General features: G+C 38.7%; 2 protein-coding genes across 12 annotated transcripts in view; both read right to left on the bottom strand.

Annotated features, from left to right (window-relative positions):
• Positions 1-10,984, bottom strand: part of spidr (scaffold protein involved in DNA repair) — a 32,263-nt gene extending 21,279 nt beyond the window's left edge. Inside the window, exons 1-8 of one of the 9 annotated variants that reach the window (XM_044220496.1) lie at positions 10,784-10,984; positions 10,275-10,436; positions 10,075-10,138; positions 9,150-9,356; positions 8,295-8,413; positions 5,176-5,411; positions 4,342-4,445; positions 2,601-2,820 (exon numbers count right to left, since the gene is read on the bottom strand). In XM_044220496.1, coding sequence (XP_044076431.1) covers positions 2,601-2,820; positions 4,342-4,445; positions 5,176-5,411; positions 8,295-8,413; positions 9,150-9,356; positions 10,075-10,138; positions 10,275-10,436; positions 10,784-10,798 — 1,127 coding nt within the window. In that variant the 5' untranslated portion in view covers positions 10,799-10,984. Of the gene's footprint in view, positions 1-2,600; positions 2,821-4,341; positions 4,446-5,175; positions 5,412-8,294; positions 8,438-8,493; positions 8,503-9,149; positions 9,357-10,074; positions 10,139-10,255; positions 10,437-10,783 lie in introns of those variants that run through there. The other 8 variants (XM_044220497.1, XM_044220495.1, XM_044220498.1 and 5 more) reach the window with 8 other exon arrangements.
• A 1,123-nt stretch (positions 10,985-12,107) lies between these two features.
• Positions 12,108-26,291, bottom strand: mapre2 (microtubule-associated protein, RP/EB family, member 2). 3 transcript variants are annotated; one of them, XM_044220508.1, is made up of 7 exons: positions 26,156-26,291; positions 16,863-16,990; positions 16,050-16,195; positions 15,703-15,919; positions 15,312-15,454; positions 13,838-13,996; positions 12,108-13,574 (listed from the first exon to the last, which is right to left on the bottom strand). In XM_044220508.1, the coding sequence occupies exons 2-7, from the start codon at positions 16,981-16,983 to the stop codon at positions 13,476-13,478; spliced, it is 885 nt and encodes a 294-aa protein (XP_044076443.1). In that variant the 5' UTR covers positions 16,984-16,990; positions 26,156-26,291; the 3' UTR covers positions 12,108-13,475. The 3 variants fall into 3 exon arrangements, with proteins under 3 accessions (XP_044076443.1, XP_044076442.1, XP_044076441.1); XM_044220507.1 differs by lacking the exon at positions 26,156-26,291 and adding an exon at positions 25,909-26,129; XM_044220506.1 differs by lacking the exon at positions 26,156-26,291 and adding an exon at positions 20,056-20,623.
• Positions 26,292-27,116: the final 825 nt, after the last annotated feature.

The raw sequence follows: 27,116 nt of genomic DNA on the forward strand, positions 1-27,116 counted from the left end.
TAGTAAGACTAAGTATGCATCATTATTTTCAACATTTTATAGACTAGCTATCTAGTTGAAAATGGTAATAAATCATGAAAATTATCATTATCTGCAGTGCTAGCTATAGATATCCATGAAACCTTTTTAAAACTCAGTGGTGGAAAGTAACATTACTTTACATTAGATACATTTAATCAAGTACTGCACTTTTGAGGTACTTAATTTGAGTATTTCTATTTTCTGCCACTTAATCCTAATACTGCACTACATTTCTGAGGATAGAAATATTGTACTTTTAACTCCACTACATTTATTTGACAGTATAGTTGACAGTGACAGTATAGCTATGGTTATTAGCTACATTTCAGATTAAGATCTAACTTTAAAAAATATGATCAGTTTGTAATACATGATGCAATGTTATACATTAAATTACCTAGCAGGATGTAAATCAGTTACAATAAGCTCCACTTCAACCAACTATAACAGTAAAGTACTGTTTGCAAGTTGATGCATCAATACTAATAAATAATATTATTATATTATTATTTAATAACATAAGGTTATCTCTTCCTCAACTAACTTATCTTATTTTTCTATTTTTATTACCATCTTATTTCTTCATTTGCATGAAATGGGGTATTTTCATAGTATGGTATTGCTGCTTTTACTTAAGCATGTGACATGAATACTTCTTCGACCACCACTGACATTTGCCAAACATAATATTGACTTCTCTCGCCTATGAAAAACAACCACTCATCTTACGATGAAGCCTGATAGTGCCGTTTATCAGTCCAACATCTGAACAGAGATCAGTAATCAGTGTAACTGTAATACTATAATGTAGGTAGAGCGGAACGTACTATTCACGAGAACAGGTACAGCAGCCGTACAGGAAGTGTGACCCCATTGTGAACAGGTGAGTGGGCAGCTGTCATCAGACAGGTAGCCGGTTTGAGGAGCGGCCCCAGCTGCTGGCGTCACAGCTCGTAAGTGAACAATAATCCCTGCAGGTATTTCCGTTCAGGCCTCGGCCCACTCACAACGAGGTGTGGGTGGTGGGAGGAGCCATTCTACTCACTGCAAGAATTATCGGGGCTGTTAACCCATCGAGTGTCACACAGGAAACTTCCCAGACGCACTGATGCTCTAAATTCTGGGTTTTTCCCACTTTGGCCTGTCCTGTAGCTGTAGAAGTTGGATAAATGAGTATCTCATGAGAGAATATTAATCTTGTCACCACCTTTTCTTGGTTATGAGTGTTTTGTTATGATTTAGGGACTTTTTATTCAGTTAGAATACTGACTGATTTAAAATGCAGACCAAATGCTGTAACTTAAGGATTTAAGGACGCCTGTTACGGTGAAATATATTTCTTTGAAAGAGTATATGGGTGAGTTTGGTGGGGGCTCTACTCTATCTTTCAGGAATAGAACAGGGAAGGCGAGGTGCTAAAGACAGAGATGCTCTCAAAACCACCATGTGTTTTCAATCTCAGTCCTTTGGCTCCCTCCACTCTCTGCTCCCAAATGCTCCAGAAAATAATCCTACTGTGTTTTTTTTCCCGTGGATTGCTGGAAATGACCTAACTACTGCCAGGAAGAGGAATGCGAAGCATTCCCTGGAGCTGTTTGTGACGTCAGAGCGCTGAGGAGGCCCCTGCACTTCCGCCAGCTTGGATATTCCAGAACACACTCAACCCAAACTCCCAACAGCTGGAGTCAACTGCTGCCTTGCTCCAACTCCAAAACAATCCCAAAAACACACACGCCCCCACCTCCCACCTCCTAGCCTCTCTGCCCTGTATGTGAGGGACTGTTCTTCACATCTGGGTCTTTGCTGCTTACTTTTGTGAACTGAGAACAGTACATTTTTATATTTAAAACCCAAAATAAATGTATTTAATCATGAGTTTTTCAATGTTTAATGTACGTATTTATTCACGTGTATTCTGTCTTTCAGAATGCCTCCTCAGCAATATTTTGTGAGCCCCTGTTACTCTTTGTTCTGCATGTAGTGAGTCAGTCCTGTATTGTGTAACTGCTTGTAACAGTGTCTTTTCTGTGTAGTTTTTGATCCCCTGCCAAGAGGTGACTTAGTTAAAAATTAAAAACAGGGAAATGCAACTGATCATTATAATATTCATTTTACATTTTTCACAGAAATGTGTCACCCACCAGATATAGGTAACGTGCTGTAACGTAAAACTTATTTATTCTTATTATCACTCACTTTTTCAATCATTGATTGCAGCTTTTCAATTGTGAGGATTTTCTGTCTTTCATCTCATTGTAAACTGAACACTTTGGGTTTTTGAATGTTGGTTGGACAAAAAAAGTTTGAAGACATCATCTTGGGCTTTAGGAAACTGTGATGTGCATTTTTCACTACTTTCAAACATTTTATAGACATAATAATTAATCATGAATATAATCAGCAGCAATTTCACGTTTCCACATCACACTTGTGTAAGTTGCACACTGGACCATGATTGGTTTCCAAACTAGTTGGGATGTCAGTGGGGATCAAAACATCCAGGTGAGGTAACAATAAGCAGAACACATTTTTGAGTGGAGGGGGGGCTTTAAAGGGTGACATGTATTGCATCCTCTCACCATGGTGGGTATATGTGGAGGATATCTCCGGGTGCAGGAATCAGCTGGGCTGCGGTCTCTCTGTTGAATAACACCAGGATACGAGCTCTCTCCTCAGAAACAGGGTTACTGTGTTGGTGGCCCTCTCCAGGGGGCTGGTGGTGCTCACAGTGCACCAGTTGCAAGCTGCACTCCTCCTGAACCTCAAGCACCTCCAGCACCAGTACGCCAGGCCTGTCCACTGGAGAGCCAAGCAACAACACAGATGTTGAGTGTGTGTCCATTTCAGTGTACGTGCCTTTGTGTGTTTGTGGACAGAGTGTACTTGTGCTCTCATGGACTCTCGCTCTCTGTGGGACTCATTACTTGTTACGAGAGTAATTCACTTTTAGCATCAGAACAATTCGCACTGCATAACTGTAAAGCTGTTACTGACTCTGACTCTCCGCTGAGTTGGATATGAAACGCAGTGAATCCCCACTGGGTGAGTGTGCAAATGTTTGGAATTTTACCACAGCGCTGAGTGTGCCTTTGGCCTGAACAATAAAGTCAACAGATATAATTAAGGAGAGCAAATCAAGACAATGCCCTGAAGCTATAAATCAAACTGAGATAAGAGAGCGACTTGACTGCATGCAAATTTTATGTGTTTTAAGTTGATTGCATTGAATTGTGCAAATTGCAGCATGAGAGCACACAGTCAATGCAATTCAGTGTCTGCGTACGTTACCGATCACTGAAAGTGGCCAGAGGGGGAAATTTTAATATGACAAGAGTAAATCATATCAAAAGGATCGCTAGAGAGCTATTAAGTTTTAACATGCATTTGTCCAAACATGAATGTTAAGTGCTTAATTTGTGCTAAGTGCATTTAGGTCCCACATTACAAAATAATCAGAATAACCACAAGCAGGTAGCAGCAGGCCAAAACTATGGTAGCAGTAGAGTCCTCCTCTATACCTATAATGATCTGATAAGTCATAGGCAGAGCATTATGTCAGGAAACAAGGCCTACTACATGTGTGAGTGCACTTACATCACACACCAAAATTACTACAACAAAGATAAACAGGTGTCCTATAACAGCATGATCTAGTTGGGTAACAGTGTTGTTACTGTTAAGAATTTGCCAGGCAGTGGGACAAATAAAAATGAATCAACTTCTTCAGAAAAAGTCTAATTATGAAGTAAATTACATTTTAAAGTTTAGAAAATCCTGATGAGAGCCATCTGACTTTAATGGTTTTAAAGCTCTACATAAACAGAAGCAGGAGTCTTCAATGCAAAAAGACTAAATAATGATTTGACTTTAAAACTGAAGTCAAGTCAATATAAATCTCCACGTTTTAACCCTCCGTTTAACTCTTTACACATCACGCTAACCAAACAATCGACTGACCGCAAAATCTAAGTTGGATCAGGTGGGTGTTTTCTTTTTCCACAATCAACTGTCACCTTTAAGCAACTGCTTGTGTCCTATTATAAGGAGATACTTAACAACGAGTGAACATAAGTGGTTTTGTACCACGGAAAAAAAAAAAAAAAAAAAAAAAAGACCTAGGCGAGCAGTTTCCTGTCACCTACATATTGAGTTCACAGTTCAGAGCCACAGTGATCAACCTACAGCCAGCACTTCCTCAGCGTGGCCTCTCCATACGATCACATACAAAAAAGATTGACGCCTGTTTAGAGACGGGCTTCATCCCACTCACAAATCAAAGTTCATTGTTAAACATGAATACAGTAGGTTTGTGTGGCTCACCTGTTGTTGTTGTTGAGGTGTCAGAGATGGACTGGTGCCTCCAGAAGCTAATAGCTGACCTCTGTCTGCACTGGAGTCGATTCAGCCTCTCAGCAAGACCACCACTGTGCAACAAACAAACACAGAGGTACAATAGATGATGTTACTTGATAAACTCACACTCGCTTGAACAAAAGCACATGCAAAATAGTTTATTTCAGAGAAAAAGATTTTCTGATGCAAAAAAAAAAGAAAGAAAAAAAAGCTGTCGAAGTCTACAGATAGCCATCTGTCAGATTTGGGGGGGCTTGGAGATGGCAATGACATTTAGCACCCACATCATGACACCAGGTGTCCCTTTCATCATCATTTCTGCCGTGGAAACATTGCTGCCAAAGTGACTGTCACCTGGCAGCAAGCAATATGTCTTTTTACTTTGTTTACTCTTATTCTGAGGCAATACACTGTAACACTTGATATACAGTATATAATAAATGTGAGGCAAATACTGACCTTAATAAGTGGATCAAGTATCAGCTACACATCCACATTAAATATAGTTTCTTCATTAATGTCATTATGAAATTCTGGGTTAATGCTATCAGTTACATTCAGTCATAGTGGGCTGCTGACTCAGTTTTTAGCACCACGCCAATTTACAAGTTACATTAGATTAAAACGATCCTAATGAGTTCCACACACTTTAGTATACAGATTTTAAATTGGGGAAAAAAGGAAACACTAGTATTGGATCGGGAATCGGCATCAGCAGACACGCTGAGTTCAGATATGAGAATCGGTATCATGAGAGAAAAAGCTGATGCATCTCTAGTGTTACTGTAACAAAATTCAAACCATTGAAATTTCCTTTTCTTCTTGGCAGAGTCTTCGGGAGTCTTGGACTGTCTGTCGAACGGTTTCTGAGGCGTCTGCAGCATCGCCTGAGCAGATCTGACCCAGTCACTGACTGACCTTTTGCTGCCTTCACCGGTTTGGAGAGAAAAGCTCTCGAAGTCCAGTCTGTTCAAGGCCACTGTGCCGCCAACATTTTCACCGTCAGACACGTAGCCTGATATCTCTAGCTCTGTCATCTATGGATAAAGAAATAATTATTAATTAATTCATTTAAATAATAATAATAATTTGACCCAACTGTTTTGAAATATGTCATGTTTGAATGAAATTTTGAAGTGTTAAATCACATGTAAAATTCCACTATATATCAGGGGGATATTAGATATTTAAAATGGCCTCAGCCTTCAGTAAATTAATAATGAGTCATTAACAATTATAATACAGTGGGTAGACATGGTACACTGATACACTGTCAGACTGATTAATTCACAAGATATGTTAACAAAACAATCTTTTTTGCTGTATCACTGCTCACTATACCTGAGGGACTCAGTTCTCATGGAAAAATCCACGAGAAACCTGAGTTCCTGTCATGTGCAGACATGACCAGCATACCAGGCTCTGTCAGCCAACGTGCTCTCTTATTTGAATCAACTTGACCCTGCTAGGCGGGGTGCCAGCAGACGTCACACTCTAACCAGCTACAGAGAATAAGGAACACTATGTTCCTGGCCCAGGCTCAAAAATGTTTTCACCCGGCACTGAAAGCATTGTAAGTACACAGCTCTGCGCAGCCTCATCCACTCGCATGTTTTCCTGAACAAACAGTAGTAAAAAGATGTTTATAGTCCTGCTCTGTTGACACAGCCCTGATCTAGCATAGCCCTGATGTGGTGGAGGTTGTTGACCCTTTGAGCGGCTGATGTTAGTGAACTCGGGAGCGAGCAACACGCTTCATCTGGGAAGTGGCCATCCTCTTCGGCCTTGAAATGCAAAGTAGCCCTAATAGCTCCGCCTGTCCACTTTCAGCGCTAGTACAATAACACAGAAATCTGGCAGACATACATCAAGTGAGTCAGCCGTACATTTATCTAGAATAATAACTTGAACTTGGACTGGGATCTTCTCCTCTGTATCCTGTTAGATCCGGTTTGATTTACAATTGGCAGTGTGTAAGCAAGCTTTCCTGGCAGGAAAAAACTCAAACTTGGTTGTTATATTTTGCTATTCTAAGTAAATCAAAATCTACTATATGTATACAGAAATATAATACTGAAATGTCATAATAAATGCTAGATACCCAAATGCTATTCCCATTACTCAATATGAACTTGAATGATGAGCAATCAAACTGTCAAAAAATACCACATTCCTACATTTCAGTACAACCATATTTGAAACACTAGGTCCCTTAAGAGCCTGTCTTTCTAGTGGGCCTCTGACCACAAGCCTCCTGTTATGTGATCTTACATCTCATTTGACCCCAGAAAGCTGATAGCAGCAAATTAAATTGTGACAAAAGGAAGTAGCTGGGTCTGCGGGAGTGATGTTAATCTGTCTACAGGCTTCCTCTCGACATACAGCCTGCTAACTCAGAACTTCAACATGAGATATTGGTTACTTAAATTCATCTTGTGTTTTACAATATGAATAACTGTGTTTAAGTAGCGATACTGTGTTGATTCAGATGATTACTGGCTTCCAACAGTGCCATCCTCTTCAAGGACATTTTCATAAACCGCTATAATTGGTCACATCTAGCTGATCGATTACATGTTGTCATAAGTGCTGCAACGACTAACTGCTGTGTGTGGTCTTGAACCTGAGCACAACACCTTCACCACTCCTTGTACATTCTCTCCATGCCAGCCCTGCCTTTAACAAACACTGCTCCTGAATGACTTCTGAGAAGGAACAGTCAATCCAAGTCTCCACAGCACACAGGAGGGCCCACAAAAGATTGACTCCAATGATAATGAAATAGCAAGAGAAATGTGTTTAGTGAACCACAGTGCGAGCAGCATATTGCATAGGGTTATTTTCCCGATTAATTGTTTGGTCTCAAAAATTTCAGAGAACAGAGAAAAATGCACATAACAATTTCTCAAGCTCACATCATTGAATGACTTGCTTTGTCTTGAAAATAGTCCAAACCCCTATAATATTCAATTTACTGTAATGTGACACAAGAAAGGCAGGAAATACTCACATTTAAGAAGCTGGAAGCATCAATTTGTTTGGCTTTTTTGCTTGAAAAATGACAATAACATCTAATTCATTTTCTGTTCATTTACATAAATAACACTATAGAAAACTATTTAATTCTTTACACATGGGAATTTCAGAGGAGCTATTGTCTTCATTAAAAGTAGAAAAGTTTCATCTTCATACATTGTCAACTGTTGATTTTTATATCACTGAATAGGTGGCAGTTTTCTCCTCCACACTCAGTCAGTGCTTTACTGCTACCTCAGCTTGTGAACTTTGACAGTTTGGAACATAACCTGAATCTGGAAAGTGCGACACACTGGTTTGAGGCCTTTCAGGACATGAGAACATGACTGCAATACTCCACCTGGTGGCATAATGGCTAAACATACAATCAAAACAAATTAAATCAAAATAACTAAAACAACACTGATATGAAGACTTAAAAAAAAAAAACCCACAATACCACAATTATTATTTTACTTTGTACTGAAACGTATGCATTCATGCGATGTACTGTAAACCAAAACTGATGCTAAAGCTCGTCACTTTTAACACACAAAGTGAACAGAACAGTATCTGGTGTCTCACTGGACTCTAGAAAAAGTACTGACATTTAAGGCACTACTTCTAGGGAAACTGCATGCATTGACAGTCAACTAAACAAGTTTCATTAGAAACATACACTAGACTCAATTACCAATGTAGACTTTAAGAGGTTGTATGGCCCCATCTAGTGCTCATTAAAACACATAACACCCACGTAATACTGTCTACAGACTACTCTGCATCATTGTACTGGGTTAAGGCGCAAGTTTCTTGCACTAATGCAGTTCATAATATTGATCTGCTACCGGCTGTAAAAATGGTTTCCTGGAAACAACAAAAGTCTCAGAGTATAGTTCACGCACCTTTGAAGGTTTAAGGGGTAAATCTTCTGGTTTTCCATCAAAGGACTCAGACTCACAGTCAGAGATTTGTTGCCCACTGTCCTTTTCAACATCTTCCTCAGATTCATCCAGATCACTGTCTGTGTCAATAACAGGAAGGTTATCTAAAGAAAGAAATTAAATAATAAATGAAAACAACGGTTAATAGAAACATGGTTACTCGTCGCTGTTGTGCAATCTGAAGAGGGGTGTGTTTCAACAGCCTGCAGTCGGTTAGCTTAGCGTAGCACAAAGACTGGAAACATGGGGAAACAGCTAGCCTGGCTCTGTCCAAAGGTCACAACATTTGCCTACTAGCACATTCCAAAACTCACTACTAATTAACATATTATATCTTATTAGTTTAATGTGTACAAAAGACAAAGTGTAAAAACAGCATGTTGTGGTTTTACAGGGGATTATGTGTGGGACGATTTCTTGGTCTGGTGCTGTAGTCTGCCAGACAAAGTCACAGTGACAACAAGACTACCTGGAGTTACTGTGCCCAGCAAAGAAATACAAATAATACAAATAGCAAATAAATATATTTGTATTCATATTTAATGTACACACATAAGAGTGGTATCAAGCTTCTCTTATAACTCTCTGCAAGAAAGTGAATAAGTGCTATTTCCCAAAATGCTGAAGTATTCCTTAACAATTATTTTGTCAAACATCTGTTCCCAAGGTCAGGAATGACTTTTCACACTCAAATGGGTATAAGTCTTATAGACCAAGTGTAAACAAAGGTCAGTTCTTGAAAAGCTGAACTGCACATTTAGAACAACCTAATATGTCCAATCCCTGACTCAGCAAGTCACAACAGACTTAATTTACCTTTATCAGTGCTGAGCATGCGCAGCGCTCTCGTGTAAGACTGAATGGGAGCTGTGGGTCTCCCTGGTCTCTGAGGACGTTGTTGCTGCTGAGCCACAACTCTGGACAGATGTTGTTCCTGGGCCTCATCATCAGACTGTTCACTGTCACTGGAGCTCCACGCAATGTGCACTGAGTCCTCATTACAGCGAACGGCACTGGTCTGCACTGGGCAAACATAAGAATACATAAGTGGATAATATTGTACTGTGATCAAGAAAAGATGAGGTTCTAGTTCAGTTTAAACAGTTAAAACCTTAGAAACACGTCCAGAGTTGAGTGGCTACACTCCCCACCTGTAGAGACACAATGTGCACCTATGCCAACCAGAGCACTCAGACTATTTAAATTCCTGTGTCCCCCACTCTGTCTAAATTAAGAATAGAAGAAATCAGAGCTGAGTATTGGTTGAAATGAAAAACAACCCCTTACTTACAAGCATGTTTTTCTACAAAGCTCTTTTTCCCCTTTAAACAAAAGGAAGACTTCTTGAATATTAAATGTTGTAATAAAAAAAAAAACAACAACACACAAGCAGATGTACAAGAACGTTTTCTTCATAAAATAGTATAAAACTGAAATTTGGGATTTAAATCAGGAATTATCTGATCAAAGAATATGTAAACAATAAGTAAACATTTTCGATAATCCACATTTTGGTTGACACAAAAAAATATTGAGGTTTGATACTCAACTGTTCAGTAGAACATATTACATGAATGTTGTTTCTATTAAGAGTGTGGACATTATAATTATAACGCTTGGTTAATTCACATAACACAATTGTGGATCGGGAATGACTATACTAAGAAACCCCACAATATGTTTACAGTGATGATAGCCCTTAATGTATTAGGCAATTTAATTAGATTAAACAACAAATTACCTGAAAAAGAGGACTGTGCCAACTTTCTAATGGCAGACAGTTTCCTTCCTGACGACTTGAGGTTCTGCAACAAAAACGAATATCAACACCATCAACAATATTATGAGCAACAGGGGAATAATGCATAAGAGTTGGGAGGTAAAGTGAATATTATATAGTTATCAATCATGTCATCATGCACCTCATAATACTTTATCAACCTTTATCACTGGAGAGTCCAGAAAGCTGTCTCCACACTTCTCCCAGCTCTTGGCGGAAGACACAGATGAAAGTGATGTTGGCTCCCTCCGAACTTTTTGTAAACCATTTTGGACATCATCCGGAAAGAAAACACACTTTATATCCTTGTAGTGTCTTTTACGCTACAAATTGAACAAAGGGGCAAGAGGGGTCAGGTTAAAACTCGTTTTACATCACTAAATGACAAAACTGGTTTGACTGCTCTTACTTAACTAGCCCTGCATCTCATTGTGATGGTTTAACCGGGGTTCACTGTAACAGCTAGTTTAAATTACAAACAGTTGTGTATCTGTTGTGATAAAAAAAGAAAATCTAAGTTAATACATGACTGACAGGTAAACGCCACTGAGCTGTGGGCGGGCAGAGGCGGATAACTTGGGTTGCCAAAGCTAACTAGCCTGTAGCTTAAAGTTAGCGTAAACTGGCTAGCAAGTTAGCTCGCTAGCTAGGTAGGTAGCAGGTTTCTTACCTTTCTAGAAGACATGACGTCAAAATAAAGCAAGTTTAGGCAACTGTTATAGCTTATGTGTGTGTTCACAAAACCTTATCAAATCGTTTTTATTAGCTAGCCCATCGTTGTGCAGTTGCAGTTTGCCGGTGATTGCTAGCTCACTATTTTGCTAACTGACTAGAAGCACATACTTGTAGCTGTTGCTCAATCTGAAGAGGTGCGTTTCATTATGCAACAGCGTGGACCGGAGGCGGTGTGTGTGTGAGAGAGAGAGAGAGAGCTTCTCATTCAAAATGATGGAAAGTAAATAGGTACATTTTAATCAAGTACAGGTAGAAATTTACTTGTTTTTTTTCCAATGTTCCGCTTCTTTATACTTCTACTTCACATTTCAGCTGCAGGTGGAAGAATTACTCGTGATTTATGGAATAAAGTTCATCCGTTACAAGCAAATCCTTCATTGGAAAGTTTACTCAAGTAAATCAAGTGTTATATTATGTACATTACATTATTGATGTATTAATATTTAGGCAGCATTTTGCAGTTGTAGCTACTCAAAGTTGAGCTGATTTAAACTATAAATAACAATTATGTTGATTTATAACAAAATCATAATTTGGTGGATGATCATGTGTTTTGCATGTAAAATCTAATCAGCAAAGAAATATAGCTGTAAACCAAATGTAGTGGAGTGTATATTTCCCTCTCAAATGTAGTGAAGTAGAAGTAATGTAGCAGAAAATGAAAGTACTCAAGTAGTACCTCAAACTTGGACTTAAGTGTAGTACTTGAGTAAATGTACTAGTAGTAATAGTTATGTTACTTTTCAGATTAAAATTTTACATATACAGCATATGATCAAATGATAAAATATTACACAGTTACAAATTTAACTACCCAACAGTAATATAAAGTAGTTAATATTAGCTGCATCTCCACCTACATTAAAATGCTGCGCACGTTACTGTATCCAATAAAGAGTACATAGAGTTAGAAGTACATTTTGCTGATAATATTTCTGTACTTTTGAGTAAAAACAGCATTTTCACACTGTGGTACCTTTACCTAAGTAAAATATATTAGTACCTCTTCCAACACTGCCTGCTTGTATGAAATCGGATGTTAAATTATCATCTAATAAAATACTAAAACAACCCATGTACATGTAATTAGCTGCATCGCTGTGTGAGAAACTTTCTGCCTCTACTCTGAATAGAGAAAAACACCATCAAACCTCAGCAGAAGGCATTTATTACTGATAGTTACAGCAGAACTTAATTTAGTTCTTATAACTATGACAAAGTCTAGCAGCTGCTGTTGGAGTGACATGACAACACTCCCATGGACTCAAAACGTAATTTTATTACAGCAAATCCATCCGAATCTCAACATCTTTCAAATAGCAGGTAAACATACAAAAAGCTCACTTAACATACTTGTTTTTTATTAAATATGTAAAAAGCAGGTCAAGTTATTCACAAATAAAATGCAAACATGCAACACATTTTTGGGGGAATGCATAATGAGTGGGACATGAAAAAAACCATTTACCATTCATTAATTATTGACAGTACATGTTTACATTCCTTTTCATTTACACAATAGTATATGACTAAAGCATTATGGTGCACTGCCCTGTTCAATATTAGTAAATGCAATATTAAGAAAGGGTATACAATGTACTTACTGGAATATATCATGGCAAATTACTCAGTGAACAGACTCATCTCTCTAAGACCTGTGGTTTAAAAAAACAAACAAAAAAAAAAACAAACAAACAAACAAAAAAAACTCTGAACAGACCACAGGTTCCAGCTGAGGTTTAAAACTTAAAATGCTGCTTCATAATAAGACTAGTCCACAATAATGTTTCTTCCTTCCCTATGTTTATGGCATACCAAGTACACTATATCACCCAACCACCTTGTATGGTGTGAATAACACATTGTTGAGCACACTGATTATCAGAATTCTTGTCGTTTAGCTGTCAATCAGTCGTAAGATGGCATTATACTACATTTTACTCACAATTCATTGACTGTATTGTCCTCCTTCATGAGGATGCAATGCAAAATCTTGCACTATTTCTAAGGCTTAATAATAATAATAATAATAATAATAATAATAATAATAATAATTATAATAATAATAAATATGGTGAGGGTCTATGGACAGATTGTCCAATACAGAATCAAATGTCAGTGCAACATATGGAAGGAGTTTGAATAAGAGCTACTACGAGCCCTTTCAGGGCTTTGCTTATTGCATTTTTGTGATTAATATTGTTGATATGCAAAATAAAAACTAAATAAAATGAAAAGGGACAGAAGCTGGGAAGTTAACACTTGCACTGACAGATAACAGTTACCTGTCTAAACTTCAGCATTTCATCACATCTACTGTAAGGTTTGAATTGACTTTCCACCCGCACAGTCCTCGGAAACTTCTGTGATGGTCTGAGCTTGTCTGCTGGTGGAGGTCATCTCCACAAACCTGCCACAGCAGTTCACCAAAAGTCACAAAAAACATCAAACAGTGAGCAGAGGGATACAAAAAAATAAAAACTGTGATGGTGCTTCTATTCAGGAGGTTGCTTCATGTGCTCAGTCTTGGAGAAAACAAAAAATAGACCATGAGGAAAAATTAAAATCCTTTAACAGTTCTCACATATTAAAAAGAGGTGTGTAACTGCGGTGAGGGACGATGGCAGTCAGTATTCATCCTGTTCCTCCTGCTGATCATCTGGTGCCTCCTCATGGGCTTGCTGGTCCACTTCCTGTCCGTCACCCTCAGCCAGCTCCGCCCCTTCCTATAAATAAATAAATAAGGGGGGGCATAAACCGCTTAATACTAGTGCTACTGAAGTATGCTCCAAGGCAAACACATGGGATTACACACAAAGACTGAGTTCTCACATGATTTTACCACCAGGAAAAATGACTTTTACTGGAGTAAACTGCTGCAAAATCTTAAGCTGCTTATCTAAATCAGGGAAGAAAAAAAACAAAACAAAAAAAACAGTCTCCAACTGTCCTGAATCCTGTTCAGATCAATCTAGGGTCACAGACTGACCTGTTCATCTGAAGCGTAAAGGACCTCCATTAGCCGTTCGACAAACGGGGCATTTTCTTCACCCTGTTCCTGGCACAGCAGCTCCACCTCTCGCAGCTTGCTGAAGTAGTAGTCCCTCTCTTTCTCCACTCCTTCCAGTGCCAACTTTAATGTGTTCACCTACAAAAATAAAAATCACGAAATTATTTTTAGCATCAATATCTAAAAACACAAAACAATGTGGATTTTGTTTACAGACAACTGATTCACTGATACAAGTTGTCTAAAGTTCACAAAATCACATGTTACTAGAGTAGTCCAGAGTAAGCTGCTAAGTGATTATTCTATGGATTGGAATGCAATCTTTATGTAATCACTGTTTAGATAATCTATTGATCCGTTAAGTCATTTGTCAAGTAAAACTACCATACATTTGCTTCACAAATGTTAGGACTTTTTGATCCCATTATAAATTCAATACTTTGGGGGGTTTGCTGGCTACTGGCTTGGATCTGAAGTGTATGCAACCAAATGAATGCAGGCAGAATGACTACATGTCTACATTTGCAGAAAACAAATGGATTGCACAATGGAACAACTACATGATATACACATGGCTCCTATTTTACTGAACTATCCATGTGCAGCTCTACATTTTAAACATACTCAGCCATGTACAGTGTCCATAAAAAGAATTTGCCTGCACTTCCTTATTTATATATTTTTTACCATATGGAATCACAGCGGATGTAAATAAGATTTTGACACTGATCAGCAGAAAAAGTCAAGTAAAAAAGTCGTAGTAAAAGCAAACCTACATGCATTGCAAATCCCCCCCAGAAGTACCTTGGGCTTTCTTTTCCACCATTCATTTTTGCAAAACTGCTCAAGCTCTGTCAACTTGCAAAGAAGCCATGAGTGACTGAGTTTCAAATCTTGCCACAAATGTTGATGAAGCCATCAACATGACAAAGATAGTGCCAATGCAGCATGTTATGTATAAGAAGAGCACATCACAGAAAACACCAAATAGTTAAACAATTAGTTAATAGTTGTTAGTTGTTGTCTTGCTCTGCACCAGCTGTGTTGCTGATGATCTGGTGTAGTGCTTTAAAACCACCAAGCTCCAGCACAAACAGCAAATGTGGAAAAGCTCCATGTGTAATAAAGCTTCTAATGTGGATATATACTATACTGAATTAGATCAACATCAGACAACACATCAATCCCGTCAACAAAGCCAAATTGTAATATATTTTTTAGACCAGCTACTGTTGTACGTTGACTAAAACAATTATTTTTTAAATTAATATAATTGGCAGATTAATCAATAATTAAAATAATCATTAGTTGCAGCCCTACTGCAAGTGAACACAGTCAGTGTCAGAAGTAGGAATGTGAGTAATGTGACGAAAACAGTTTGGTGGTCGGTTTCAGAATGACTAAAATAAAATTTAATGTCCAAATGCCAGAATTGAGCTTTTCGTCAACATACCTCCTCGGTAAGATGTGTGACCTGTGCTTCCAGTTCTTTCTCTCCTTTGGCCGGAGTTGATGGTACAGGGATCTTTTTGGCTGACGAGGGTCTGGATGTTGGTGTTGAGGACTTGGGGGTTGTAGAGCTCGACCTTGATGCTCCTACGGCAGATGAAAGGTTTATTACTCAGGGAGAGTAATCACTCTGTTCTGAGCTTGAAAGTTACAAGAACTTAGGAACATTTATTTTCACTTCAACTCCTGTGATTATTGTGTCTAAGTCTCACCAGATACCAAAGGCCAGGTACATAAATATGAAAACATGCCCTAGTGTCTGCAAACATTTCACATGTACTTGGATAGCATAAGAAATGTTTGCAACTTTCCTTTCTGCAGCAGATTAGGCATACCTGCAGTAGGGGAGCTGGCTGCATGGTGGGACTTCTTTGGCAGGTTGAAGATCTGCTCACCGGGGTCAGGTGGGGGAATGGCATCCTGACCCTGTCTGGCTGCAACTGGGTCATACTCTTTACCATCGTAATTGGCATCAAAGAACTTCTTAAACCACTGGATGAAATCAAGATTGTCCTGAAATCGGCCTTTGACCAATTTCTCCACGGGAATAATCTGAATCAAGGAGGAGGAAAAGAGAACCAAAATATAACTTCATGCAGTTTCCTCAAAGCACATACAGTGTTGAGCAACAATTACAAAAATTAAACTGCAGATACCCTGAACAAGATTTAAGCAAACTCACCTTGTCCACATTCATCCTTTTGAACGATGCCTGCAACAGTTTGAAATTGTGAATGTACTCATGCTCCAATTTAGCTTGAAACTTGACCTTCTTAAGACTGATGCAACCAGGGAAGAGCAGATCCATGAACTGGCAATAGGCAGCTCCTAAAGACGTAATAAAATGTTAGTTGAGTACATGAGCCCTTGCTCGAAAATTAGAAGACTAAAATAAAAATACAGAAAACTAAGTGCAGATATAGGCTAGGATTTATCATGCCTGCCTTTGCAAAGCCTAGGAGCCTTTTCTATGTCCAGATCATTGACCTTGTTTCCTTAAAAAGAAAACTATTAATGCACATTCTTGGTAACGTGGCTAATATTAACTGAAGCCTAGTTAGACCTTTATCCATTTGAAAAAGAGGGCACCAGCTCAACCTGGCAGTGGGTCAGCTAGCAGATAAAACCCACATAAACCCAACTAGAGAGCACATAAGTAGTAATCTACATCAAACAAGTAGCCTACATTTTAAGGGGGGGGGTGTTTCTGTAGGCAGAGAGTGATTGAAATTGGATTACTTGGTCACAGCCGGAGAACACGGCAGGCTACAAGTTTATTTATAGACAACTCTCTGCCAGGGAGAGGTGAGCATGTTTTCACAGGTTGCTTTAACTGCCATCTTACACAGAAAATTATTTGAACCCTGTGCTTTACAGGCGAAGATGTAATCTCTAAAACATGCTTCCCATCTCAAACAGCTCCTTTGACACATGCAGTACAAGCAGAGGAAAGAGGATGAGATGAATAAAGAGAAGTTTTTCATTCTGTTCTCACCTGAGGAGAGCTGCTCCACTTTCGTATAGTTTAGGCAGAGAATATCATTAACCCAGGCAGTGATATCATGCCTGCTCATAGTCTCCTGGGTTATTGAGGTAGAATATACGTTGACCGCCATCCCCCAACTGCAACAGAAAAACAACACTTAAAAACAAAAGCAATGCATCTAGAATAAAAGGTGCTGTTCCCTCATGCCTCAGGTTAGTTTCTTGACCAAAAGAAACTTACATACTTTTCAACTGAATTCAAAAGATGGTAAACAAATATAGCAGCCAGTTGCTGTGCATCTTAAACCTAGCACATGACATAAACCACAATACAAGACATAGAGGAGTTGAAAAAATAAATACAACAATAACGATTAGAACAGTTTGAATAGAAGAATCGTACTTTACTGATGTTTATTCAAAACAACCAACAAATCAGGTCTTATTACATTCAGTAATCACACATCAGATTTCTCTGGAAGCCCCACAAGACTGCATCAAGGTTTACATCCTGATAGGATTTTTAGCATTTATCCACATGGCCAGACTGACTCGGAAAGAAGCACAAAAATGTACTAAGGGCCCCTAACACGTGACCCCTGGCCGCTGCATGTCACCAGTAGGGTTGTATGTGGTATGAAAATTGATGGTTATCATACCATGTACATTTGCTTATTTATAGTATTGAATTCTTCCGTATTGTTATGCCTGTCATGTCTGTCAGGACATAATATTTTGTGATATTATAATAAACCATTTGTTCAACCAAAAAAAAAAAAACTTTCGGTTCTCATTCCTTTAAAAAGGTCACTGTAACTGATAATAATGATAATAATAATAAAATACCGTATACCTGGTGTCCACTCTCTACGGTGTGTATGTATGTACCCCATCTTTTTCGAGTGTGCCCACTGAGTACAGTAAACACAAAGTAGACAAGGCTCCAATAATAACACAATATATTTTTAAAAAGACACAGACTTGTTGGACTTGTAGACTGAATTACGCATGTACAAATGTGAACATTTTATAGTGCCCAAAAATCTCTCAGTATACAATATGATCTTGATAATTACTTCATGAGTTTAAAATCTGTAGGGGTGCAATATCTTATGAATTAATCTGCCGATTATTTTCTCGATTATTATTGTTTGGTCTATAAAATGTCGGAAAACGGCCATCATGATTTCCCAGAGCCCTGGAGACATCTTCAAATGTCTTGTTTTGTCTGGCCAACTATCCAAAACCCAAAGATATTCACTTAATAAAGCAAACAAGAGAATTTGGACATTTTTCCCCCTTGAAAATATATCAAAAATACCAAAATTGTTGCAGATTAATTTATTTGTTGAACAGCTATTCAACTAATTATTGCTGCTCTATAAATCTGTACATAGTGTTAAAACATAGTTTACTGATACATTAATAAACTAAACAACTAACCCTATAGTACATGATGGTGAAAAATGTGTCAGTAAATTTGTTGTGCTGCTACAGCTCTTTAAAAACATTTTCAGTACATTCAAATTGTTTTCTGTATCTTTTGCAAAACAGATTGAACTAAAGTATCGCTACACTTCAGACCACAAGTCTCATTTGTTTAGGGGATACAGGACACGCAGAGTGTGGTGGTAACACCATTTTAGCAATACATCTTTGTTATATTAATAACTTGGTTGTAGGAGGCCTTGTAGACCCTCTTTGAATTGTCTTGGCTTAGAAAGATTTTGCAATTTTACCTTCTTGTAAAATTGTGGCTTTTGTAGGCCCAGGGCAGCTGCCCCACTTGCACTAAGGATTTTCAGACCTACATACCGAAAGTATACCATGTGCAAAAAAATGTATCAGGGAACTCAAACTTTGATCCTTAAGCTACAGATTAACTGGTTACAAAGCATGGCCACAACACAATGAATACATGCTTACAATTTAATTTATGAACTCAGTGACCCAGTGTTTCTCACATATTGTGTATACATGAACAGCCAGGACAAGTATATTAAAGCTCAACCAAGTATATCTGGACACATTTTTAACAAATATTAGCAATTTAATTGATTAATATTGAACTATTTATCAGTTCTACAAAACACAAAAACTTGTTTGCAGTTTGCTTGTCAACATGTTTTTCCCTCTAACCCCAACTGCAATGCAAAAAACAGGGTACTCTCGTGGAAGTCAGTCCTTTAAAATCAATCAGTAACTGATTTGACTATATACACACACACTACAGGGGCATGTATATTAGCACATATAATAAAGTGGTACTCTTTAATTCCTCTACAGAAATGAAGGCTGCAGCATAACCATTTCAGCTTAATTCACTGATAGGGAACAGCAGGACAGCTGCATTAAAAACACCCCTCTTATTGGCTTATGGCAGCGACTGATTTGCTATTAAATCATGCTAAATCATCATCATCATCACTATTCACTAGCCGACACCAGGGTATGCAGGGTAATAATAACCCTTCAGCATTATGGCTGGGCTATCGCAGCACTGCAGGAGCAGAGCCTCGGTTGACTGATTCTCTGGGAAGGAAGGAAGGAAACTGGGCCAGCCGATCTCATGTCAACAAAGCGGATGTATGCGCTGCTAGCATGCTTTGTTAGCCGGGCAGGGATAGCCAGCCGACACCAGGGCTGTGCTGATGCCCGAATTCAAACAAGGGGAAAACCAGCTTGTGCAGCAGCTCTTGAGGAGTTTCACACATTAAAAAACGTCACCCCAAACACACTCAACGCCATATACGAGACTATCTGGTAGCTGCGAAGTGTCATGTCACGATGGGAATATTTTAGCAGCAGGGGCGGCTGTCTTGTGTATTCCTGTCATTTAACAAGCTGGACCTTTTCGACCCACTCCTCCAAAATATGCTCGTGCCACTGCGCACCAAAACACTTGACAACATTATCCTGATGCCAGCAATACATTTTTTTTTGGGGGGGATACAACAGTAGATGGGTTTTAAGCTAACTTGGGAGCGGTGTACGCCATAGTCTCGGACACATACAGGGAAGCTAACATGACAGGAGACAGAGAGACAACAGGGGGAAAATAGCGGATGGGTGCAAAGCAAAAGCAACACACGACGAGGAGGAGCACCAGGCCAGAATGCAGGTTTCTGTCTGCAGCAGGGTCTTTTTTTTATGATTTCTTTCTTACATCAAATCAAATCAAATACGACGTTACACTGATTTACCTGTAGGCGCGCTCTCCCCGCACTGTATTTTTCCTGTAAGGAATGATGTTGGATCCGTTGTCCGGGACGATGTCGTTGTTATTCTCTCCATTTGGGGAAAGGGCTTGGGTGGGACCGGGCATTTGGGTCTCTAAAATGTTGAACAGATACTCTGTTCTCTCTCTGGCCGGGAAAAAAAACAACAGGAACGATGCAAATGCTAAGAAAGTGCCGCACCTCCGGGGATCTTTCCTTCTGTCTGCTTATTCTTCACAAATCTCTGCCCTAATGACGTTGCTGCACCCTGTACCACGTGACTGATGGGGTTGGCTGCCTGTTCCTTATGGTGGGCTATTTCAGTACACCAAATTGATCACTCGTATGCTAAAAAAGCATCATCACCGGTCAGATCAATGCGTCTTCGCTTTTGAGATGCAGATCAACTTTGTGACAGCGAGGCCACTTCATCAAATGATGCTCAGAGACAATACCCAATCAACTGGAAAGTATGAATTTGATTAAAGGAAAACGCAGCCCACCCAGTTTCACCTTCACACCTTTAGATGATTATTAATTACGTTTCTTGGCACTACAACACCCAACAGATGTGGGTAAAAAGAAAAAGCAGCAAGATCCTAATAGATGAAAGCGGTGCAGATGAAAATGATGGCAACACATGGTATGAGGAAGTGTAGTAAAATATTTTGATTACTAACCATATGACTCAATAAATTAAATTATCACCATAAAAAACAGATCAATTCAACTGCTTCAACTGTACGGTCACGTTTTAGGGCTGCAACTAGAGCCTCAACATTAGTTGATTAATTGATTAGTCGATAGACAGAAACTTCATCAGCAACAATTCTGATAATCTTTTCATTTTGTTGTTATTTTCAAGCACAAATTCACTGGTTTGAGCTTTTCAAATGTGAATATTTTCTGGTTTTGGACTGTTAGTCGCACAAAACAAAACATCTGAAGCCATCCCCTTGGGATCTGGGAACCTTTTCTATAGACAAAACCATTAATCGATGAATCAAGTAAATAACCAGTAGATTAAAGTATAATGAAAATAATCCTTATTTTCATTTTTGATTGATCTGCCGATTATTTTTTTGGATTATAAAATGTCATGAAATATTGAAAAATGTCACATCACCATTTCCCAAAGCCCAAGGTGACGTCTTTAGATGTCTTGTTTTGTCTGACCAACAGTCCAAACCCAAATATATTCAATTTACTATCATAGAAGATAAAGAAAACCATATTCATATTTGAGAAGCTGGAACCAGAACATTTTTTCTTGAGAAATGACTTAAATAATGACTCGATTATCAAAATGATGGCCGATTCATTTTCTGTCAACCAATGAATCAATTAATCGACAAATTGTTTAGCTCTAAAATGTGTATGAATTTACAAATATCCAGTAGGGGTGTAACAATAAACTTTATCGGTTCATACAAGGATCTCAAATTCAATACACGGGTTGTGTTTGAAATCTGAACAATGCAGGCCCGTGGTTGCTAAGCCATCTCCTGTTTGTGTTTCCACATCTGTTGTTTTTATATTGTAAAACACTGCCTTTTGTGTGTTGTATATTCTGCTGAGCAACCACCCTGAATGGGTCAGAGAAAACTACACTGTTTCATTCAAGCCTTGTACTACATTTAAAAAGGTGAGTTCTCAACTACAACTTATTTTTGCTGTATTGAAATTCAAGTTTTTCAAATTGGGGGATTAACGATGTATCCAAATGTCCCATGAATCATTACACCCCTAATATCAAAATATCTGTGAGTCAGCAAGCACAGCCAACCTTATATGAACATGGTTAGTAATCAATGATAAGAAGCTACTGTATGTGGACCAGCAGGTAACAGCATTTAACAGGCATGATGGAAAACAGCTCTATAACATCACTGGACTGCACCATGAGCCAGTACAACACAGCTATGATGTTTTCTGCAGGGATTTTATGTGAGAAGTATGCCCAGCCAATCAAACAGCCTCTAACTCTTTTAGGGTACTTAGGGTATTTCTATGATTCTGTAAAGTTGTTTTACTGCCTTGATTTTTTTCCAGCTGTTTTTCTTATATTGCCAAAATTTTACTCATTCATGTCACTGTTCTGTTGCTTTATTTAAAAAGGCCAACTTCTTTCTTTGACAGAGTCCTGTGGCAGTCCTTTAAGTTTTTATGTACATTTAAAAACACAGACAGACAGTCAAAGAAATGCAGGTACAGATTTTGAGATCAATACAACAATCCATCTAGCGCCACCATCAGTCCAAAAATCAACTCACATTATGCTTTAACTTTTTTATGTCTAAACAGTTTGTCTTGTGAGTTTCTTGGGTCAAGATAAGTCCAACAAGTAGTGTTGCTAATGTCAGCCAGGTCACTAGGCAAAATGTTTTGTTCCACCTTTTTTTGCTTCTGCTGGTACAAGATCAACAAACCCCTAACATAGTGGAGAGGAATCTTTTAACAGGGCTTATCAACATAAATGTAATTCTCCAGTGTACACTTCCACCTCCAGTTGCAGTGCCAGCAGTTATTTTTTCTGTCAGAATGGCGAATAATATTTCGAAGTGTCCATCAATGCTTTTAAAATTGGGTAAGGAATGTCAAATATTCACACAGCTCTTGGTCACCATCTGTGTGCTCACTTAAAACAGTTCCTCTAGTGCCACCATCAGGCCAAAGTTGAGGTCACCTCTTGCATACAACTAATGAACTTTTACACAGAGCCTGTAGACAGACTGATGTAAATCTGATAAAGATAAATGTCCAGAAATGAAGTCAGATTCATTTAACCCAATAATATTGACCTCCATTTAGAGTTTTGTCTTGTTGTACCAGTTAGTCCAATTTTCACTACACTTATCCTATTATGGTTATTCAACTGGATTTTCAGCCTCCATGTACAGCCACGGCTTGACAAAGTCACCTTCTGTTAATTGATACAGGATTTCCAGTAAAGCTTTGCTTTGAAGACGTTACAACACATATTCCAAAAATTGTGTTTGCTGTGAAATTGTGGCCATAATTTGCATCACTCTCTTTCATTCAGCTTAAACTAATCACACTTTTAAAAGTCACATGTCAGCAAAGCTGATGTGTGTGCCACAAATTCCACATTTGACTGTGACTGCAATAATTCACTCTTATGCGTTTAAGCTACTTTTTAAAGTGTTTTACAAACACATATTAGAAATAAATCAAGGCAGTGGCATAAATGCAGGAAATTCATCTCTTGTGTGTGTGGTTATTCTGGAAGGACAAATATTCAGGATCCCCTGCCTCTACTGGGTCAAAAGTACTCTTTAGTCTTAACACAAATTCATGCAGAGCCAAGCATAAGGTATAACCTAGTGCTAATTTAATTAAATAACCAAACTGTGGACACTAGAAATGTCTCCACTAAGAACCAAAAGCATGCAGTGCTACTTTTCAGCTACAGTAATGCTAAAGGCGCCCTCTCAGACTGGAAAGTGACAACTGCAGCATATTGGTCTCATCACAATCACAACAAGCACAGAGGTCCACTTTGTATCCAGCGGCAAGCAGTAAAAGTATGACATGTTCAAACTTCAGGGGCAGCAGGAAAACGGGAGACTCTGTGCTTGTTAAGGCTGCACGGTTAAATCGAAATATTATCGAAATCACAATATGGCTAAGTGCAATATACAAATAAAAAAGGTTAAATGTGTGCCTTATAATGAAGTACTGTAGTGCTGCAGAGATGCCCTGACCTACAAATCTTGTTCTCCAGATGTAAGAAAACATGTATGTTTGGTACAGACCCCAACAAATGTCACATCATCAAGATTTTAATAGTTTTTTCAGGGAAAATGAAAATTGTGATGCAAAAATGATTATTCCCACTAATCGTGAATCATATCGCAATCATAGTATCTGTCTAAATAATCGCAATATGTTTCGGTTTTTTACCATATCGTGCAGCCCTAGTGCTTGTTCACATGAGAAGCAACCGCATCCCCCATACTGTGCCGCTGCCAAGTTGGGTGGCAAAGCTATCGCCAGGCTGTCACTGAAATGAACTTGCCAGTCTGACAGGCCTTAAAGTGTCACCACAGACGCGCAGCATGCATGGTTTTGTTTAAATAAATGTTTCAGACTGTGAAGCTTAAGAATTAAATAAGTAAATATTAGGCCATAACAAGAGAGATACATGGGGGTCTGTTTTTGCTTTCTCCTTCACCGGTAGAGGGATTGTCCTCCTTGGCACTTTTAATAAAAGGCTAGCATTTATGTCTAAAAATTAAAAATACATATCTGCAGTTCTATTGCAACAAAGGCAGTTCTGAGGCGGTTGTCTGTCAGTGTATTGCTGGGCTTTCAGAACAAAAACAACACAGCATTGTTGATTCAGGTACTGGTGAGATGATTAAATACAAGTCAAGTCCAGTTTGGTTAACAGAGCCATGAATATGAAGGCGTATTAGATGCCAAAACACAACATAATGTCTTATAATACTATGAGGAAGGATTTGTGTGCTTTAATTGGCCAACCCAGATAACGCTGCACTGTGTTACAGCAAAAATTCATTCAGGTTCACCTTTTTTGCCTGACAATCATAAACAAATGAGGGGGCTGCATTTTTTCATCTGTCTGAACATGGCCTCAACGTGTTCCACGACTGTTGAGCTATAGAAAATATGCAGTAGGTCTACTTGCAGAATGCGAAAAATGAAATGTCAGCCAAATTCTGTGTCAAGTCCAGTGCTGTAATTTCGGGAAACAGTGACCTCAATGTGTATACACACCACGAATGTTGTTTTGCATTTTAGTGGGATGTATTTGTTGGAATTGAGTGGGTTTAAGTAGCTATGGTACAATCAGGTGGGTAACAGTCCAGAAATACAGGATCCGAGCAAGGTAATCTAGCTATAGCAGCTGCTTTCTTTAGCTTTTATGTTCATGTTGCTTGCTTTCGATTTTGTGAAGGCGGGGTAACGGGTTGGTAATGCACAGCTGGATGATGATGCTTTATGGTCTCTGTTAATGCTGTATGTTTGGCTACAATGAATCACTGGGCAGTAGTGCATAGGCTCCTTCCATTAGAGGAAAGGTCTGAGCTGTGCTTGCTCTCTCCATTCATATCTCACCAAGCTTTCTCTTGCACTGGGTAATCAAGTGGGTGGGTGAGGGGTGGCAGCTCCACCCAACAGATCCAGCCCTCAACATTCAAAAAATAGCAAGGAGGTCACCGTTACCCTAAACTGCAGGTTAAACAGGTTAAAGTGTTTGCTAGGTATTTAAGATTACTAATCAAGGTGCAAAATACTCTTGACAAAGAGAAGGGTTTACAGACTCAGGGGTGTGCACAAACACTTTCAGGGGAACCTCAAACCAAACCAAAATGAGGACCAGGAACAGAGAGGAGGGAGCACTGATTTCTCACATCTTACATTGGTATCTTTTAAGCCATTCCGTTAGATACAACATATGTGGAAAGAAAAGTTTTCATATGCCATTTGAAAAGGGAAATTTTGCACCCAAGACAAAAGACCATGAAGGTCCGCGGTCACCCCCTCTTCTGCTCGTCTGTCCCCGGTGCACGCCGCTGCTCAGAGATAGCTTTAACTGTCGTTGCTGATGGAGGGAAAACACGAGACAGTTTTGCTAATTTCTGAGATTTTTTTTTTTTTTTTAAAGCAACTCCGTAACGAAGCAGCTAGCTGCAGTAAACCTCGTTAATGAAGCTAACTCGGCTTCGTGTTAGAAATGACAGATAAATGACAAACAATGATTGGTAAGCAAGCTATCACACAGTCAAACAATGCCAGAGCAAAAAAAAAAGAAAAAAAGAAGAGTGTTTTACGAAGCCAGACGTTACTTACAGTGACGGTAGTACACGTTGTTCAGGCTCAGCTAAGTTAACCGCCAAGTTACAGTAAGCTAATTTTGTTCCTGCCAACACTGTCAGAATAGTGACAGCCGACATATGCCCTGACCCTGGGTAACATCACCGTACGAATCTCCGACACACACGTAAATACGCTCCGATTTTTTGTATTTACAAACCATGTTGCCAATCTCAAATCAAATTACAGACTGCAATTGATCAGCAAAGCAAATGAGACTCACCAGTGAACTCCGATCCGCAGGTTACAAGGTGTTAAAATTTGCTGTTTTCCGGCTGAGTCACCCCACCCTCAAACGCCCATTCTCTCTAGACGAGGAGCTGGGAGCGGGCAGCTGATTGGACAATGCTCCACCGGTGTTGCAGCTGATTGGCCCGCTAGTGACATCTGTTGTGACTTTGACCAATCACGTCTTGATGCGTTGATCATTCGGAACATACAGCTTTCCATCTTGTCACTCTGTCACATAATTTTTCCGACAGAGAAACGCAAAATCTTTTCCAAAACTAATAAATATTTATTCAGCGCAATATTGACTCAATCCAAGTAAATTAATAAAGTATCACAATGTATAACAATAATTATCCAAAAAATAGAGGAATACTAGACATATCTAAAAATTATTAGTACAAGATATTAGAGAACACTGTTGTGAGCTGCAATGTTGCTGTGCTTCTGTGATGAAACAGGTAAAACAACATGTTGATTAATCGATCAACAGAACTACTGTAACTAATTGGCAACTATTTTGATAGTCGATTCATTGTAACAGTGGTTTAATCAAGCAAAAATGGCAAACAAACAAATGAATAACCTCTGGTTCCAGCTTCTCAAATGTGAGGATTTGCTGCTTGTCTGTTTTATATTATTTTAAATTGAATATCTGAGGATTTTGGACTGTTGGTCGGACAAGACATTTAAACAGGTCTCCTTGGGTTCTTATGAATTTGTGATGGCCATTTTCCACTATTACTTTTTTTTTATTCATGTGGGGAAAATATCCTTATGAATTCCAAGGGCCTTGCTGAGCCAGCAACTTAAAGATTTATTGTTAAAAAACGCTTTTTATTTAAATCACCAAATAGAATTCTAGGCAAAGAGCAACACTGTTTTTCACAGAGGGAAATACAATGCACAAAGTTTGCATCTTTGATTAAATAAACCCAATGTTTGGCCTCTGACAC

The sequence above is a fragment of the Siniperca chuatsi genome, linkage group LG13, assembly GCF_020085105.1.
Source record: "Siniperca chuatsi isolate FFG_IHB_CAS linkage group LG13, ASM2008510v1, whole genome shotgun sequence".
NCBI classification, from domain to species: domain Eukaryota; kingdom Metazoa; phylum Chordata; class Actinopteri; order Centrarchiformes; family Sinipercidae; genus Siniperca; species Siniperca chuatsi.

Coding starts and splice junctions, on each gene's coding strand:
- mapre2 (XM_044220506.1), bottom strand. CDS start 20,177: ATGCCCGGTCCCACCCAAGCCCTTTCCCCAAATGGAGAGAATAACAAC. Junction 16,196..16,862: donor AGTGGAGCAGCTCTCCTCAG/GTGAGAACAGAA, acceptor TTACGTCTTTAG/GAGCTGCCTATTGCCAGTTC. Junction 15,920..16,049: donor AAAGGATGAATGTGGACAAG/GTGAGTTTGCTT, acceptor TCCTTGATTCAG/ATTATTCCCGTGGAGAAATT.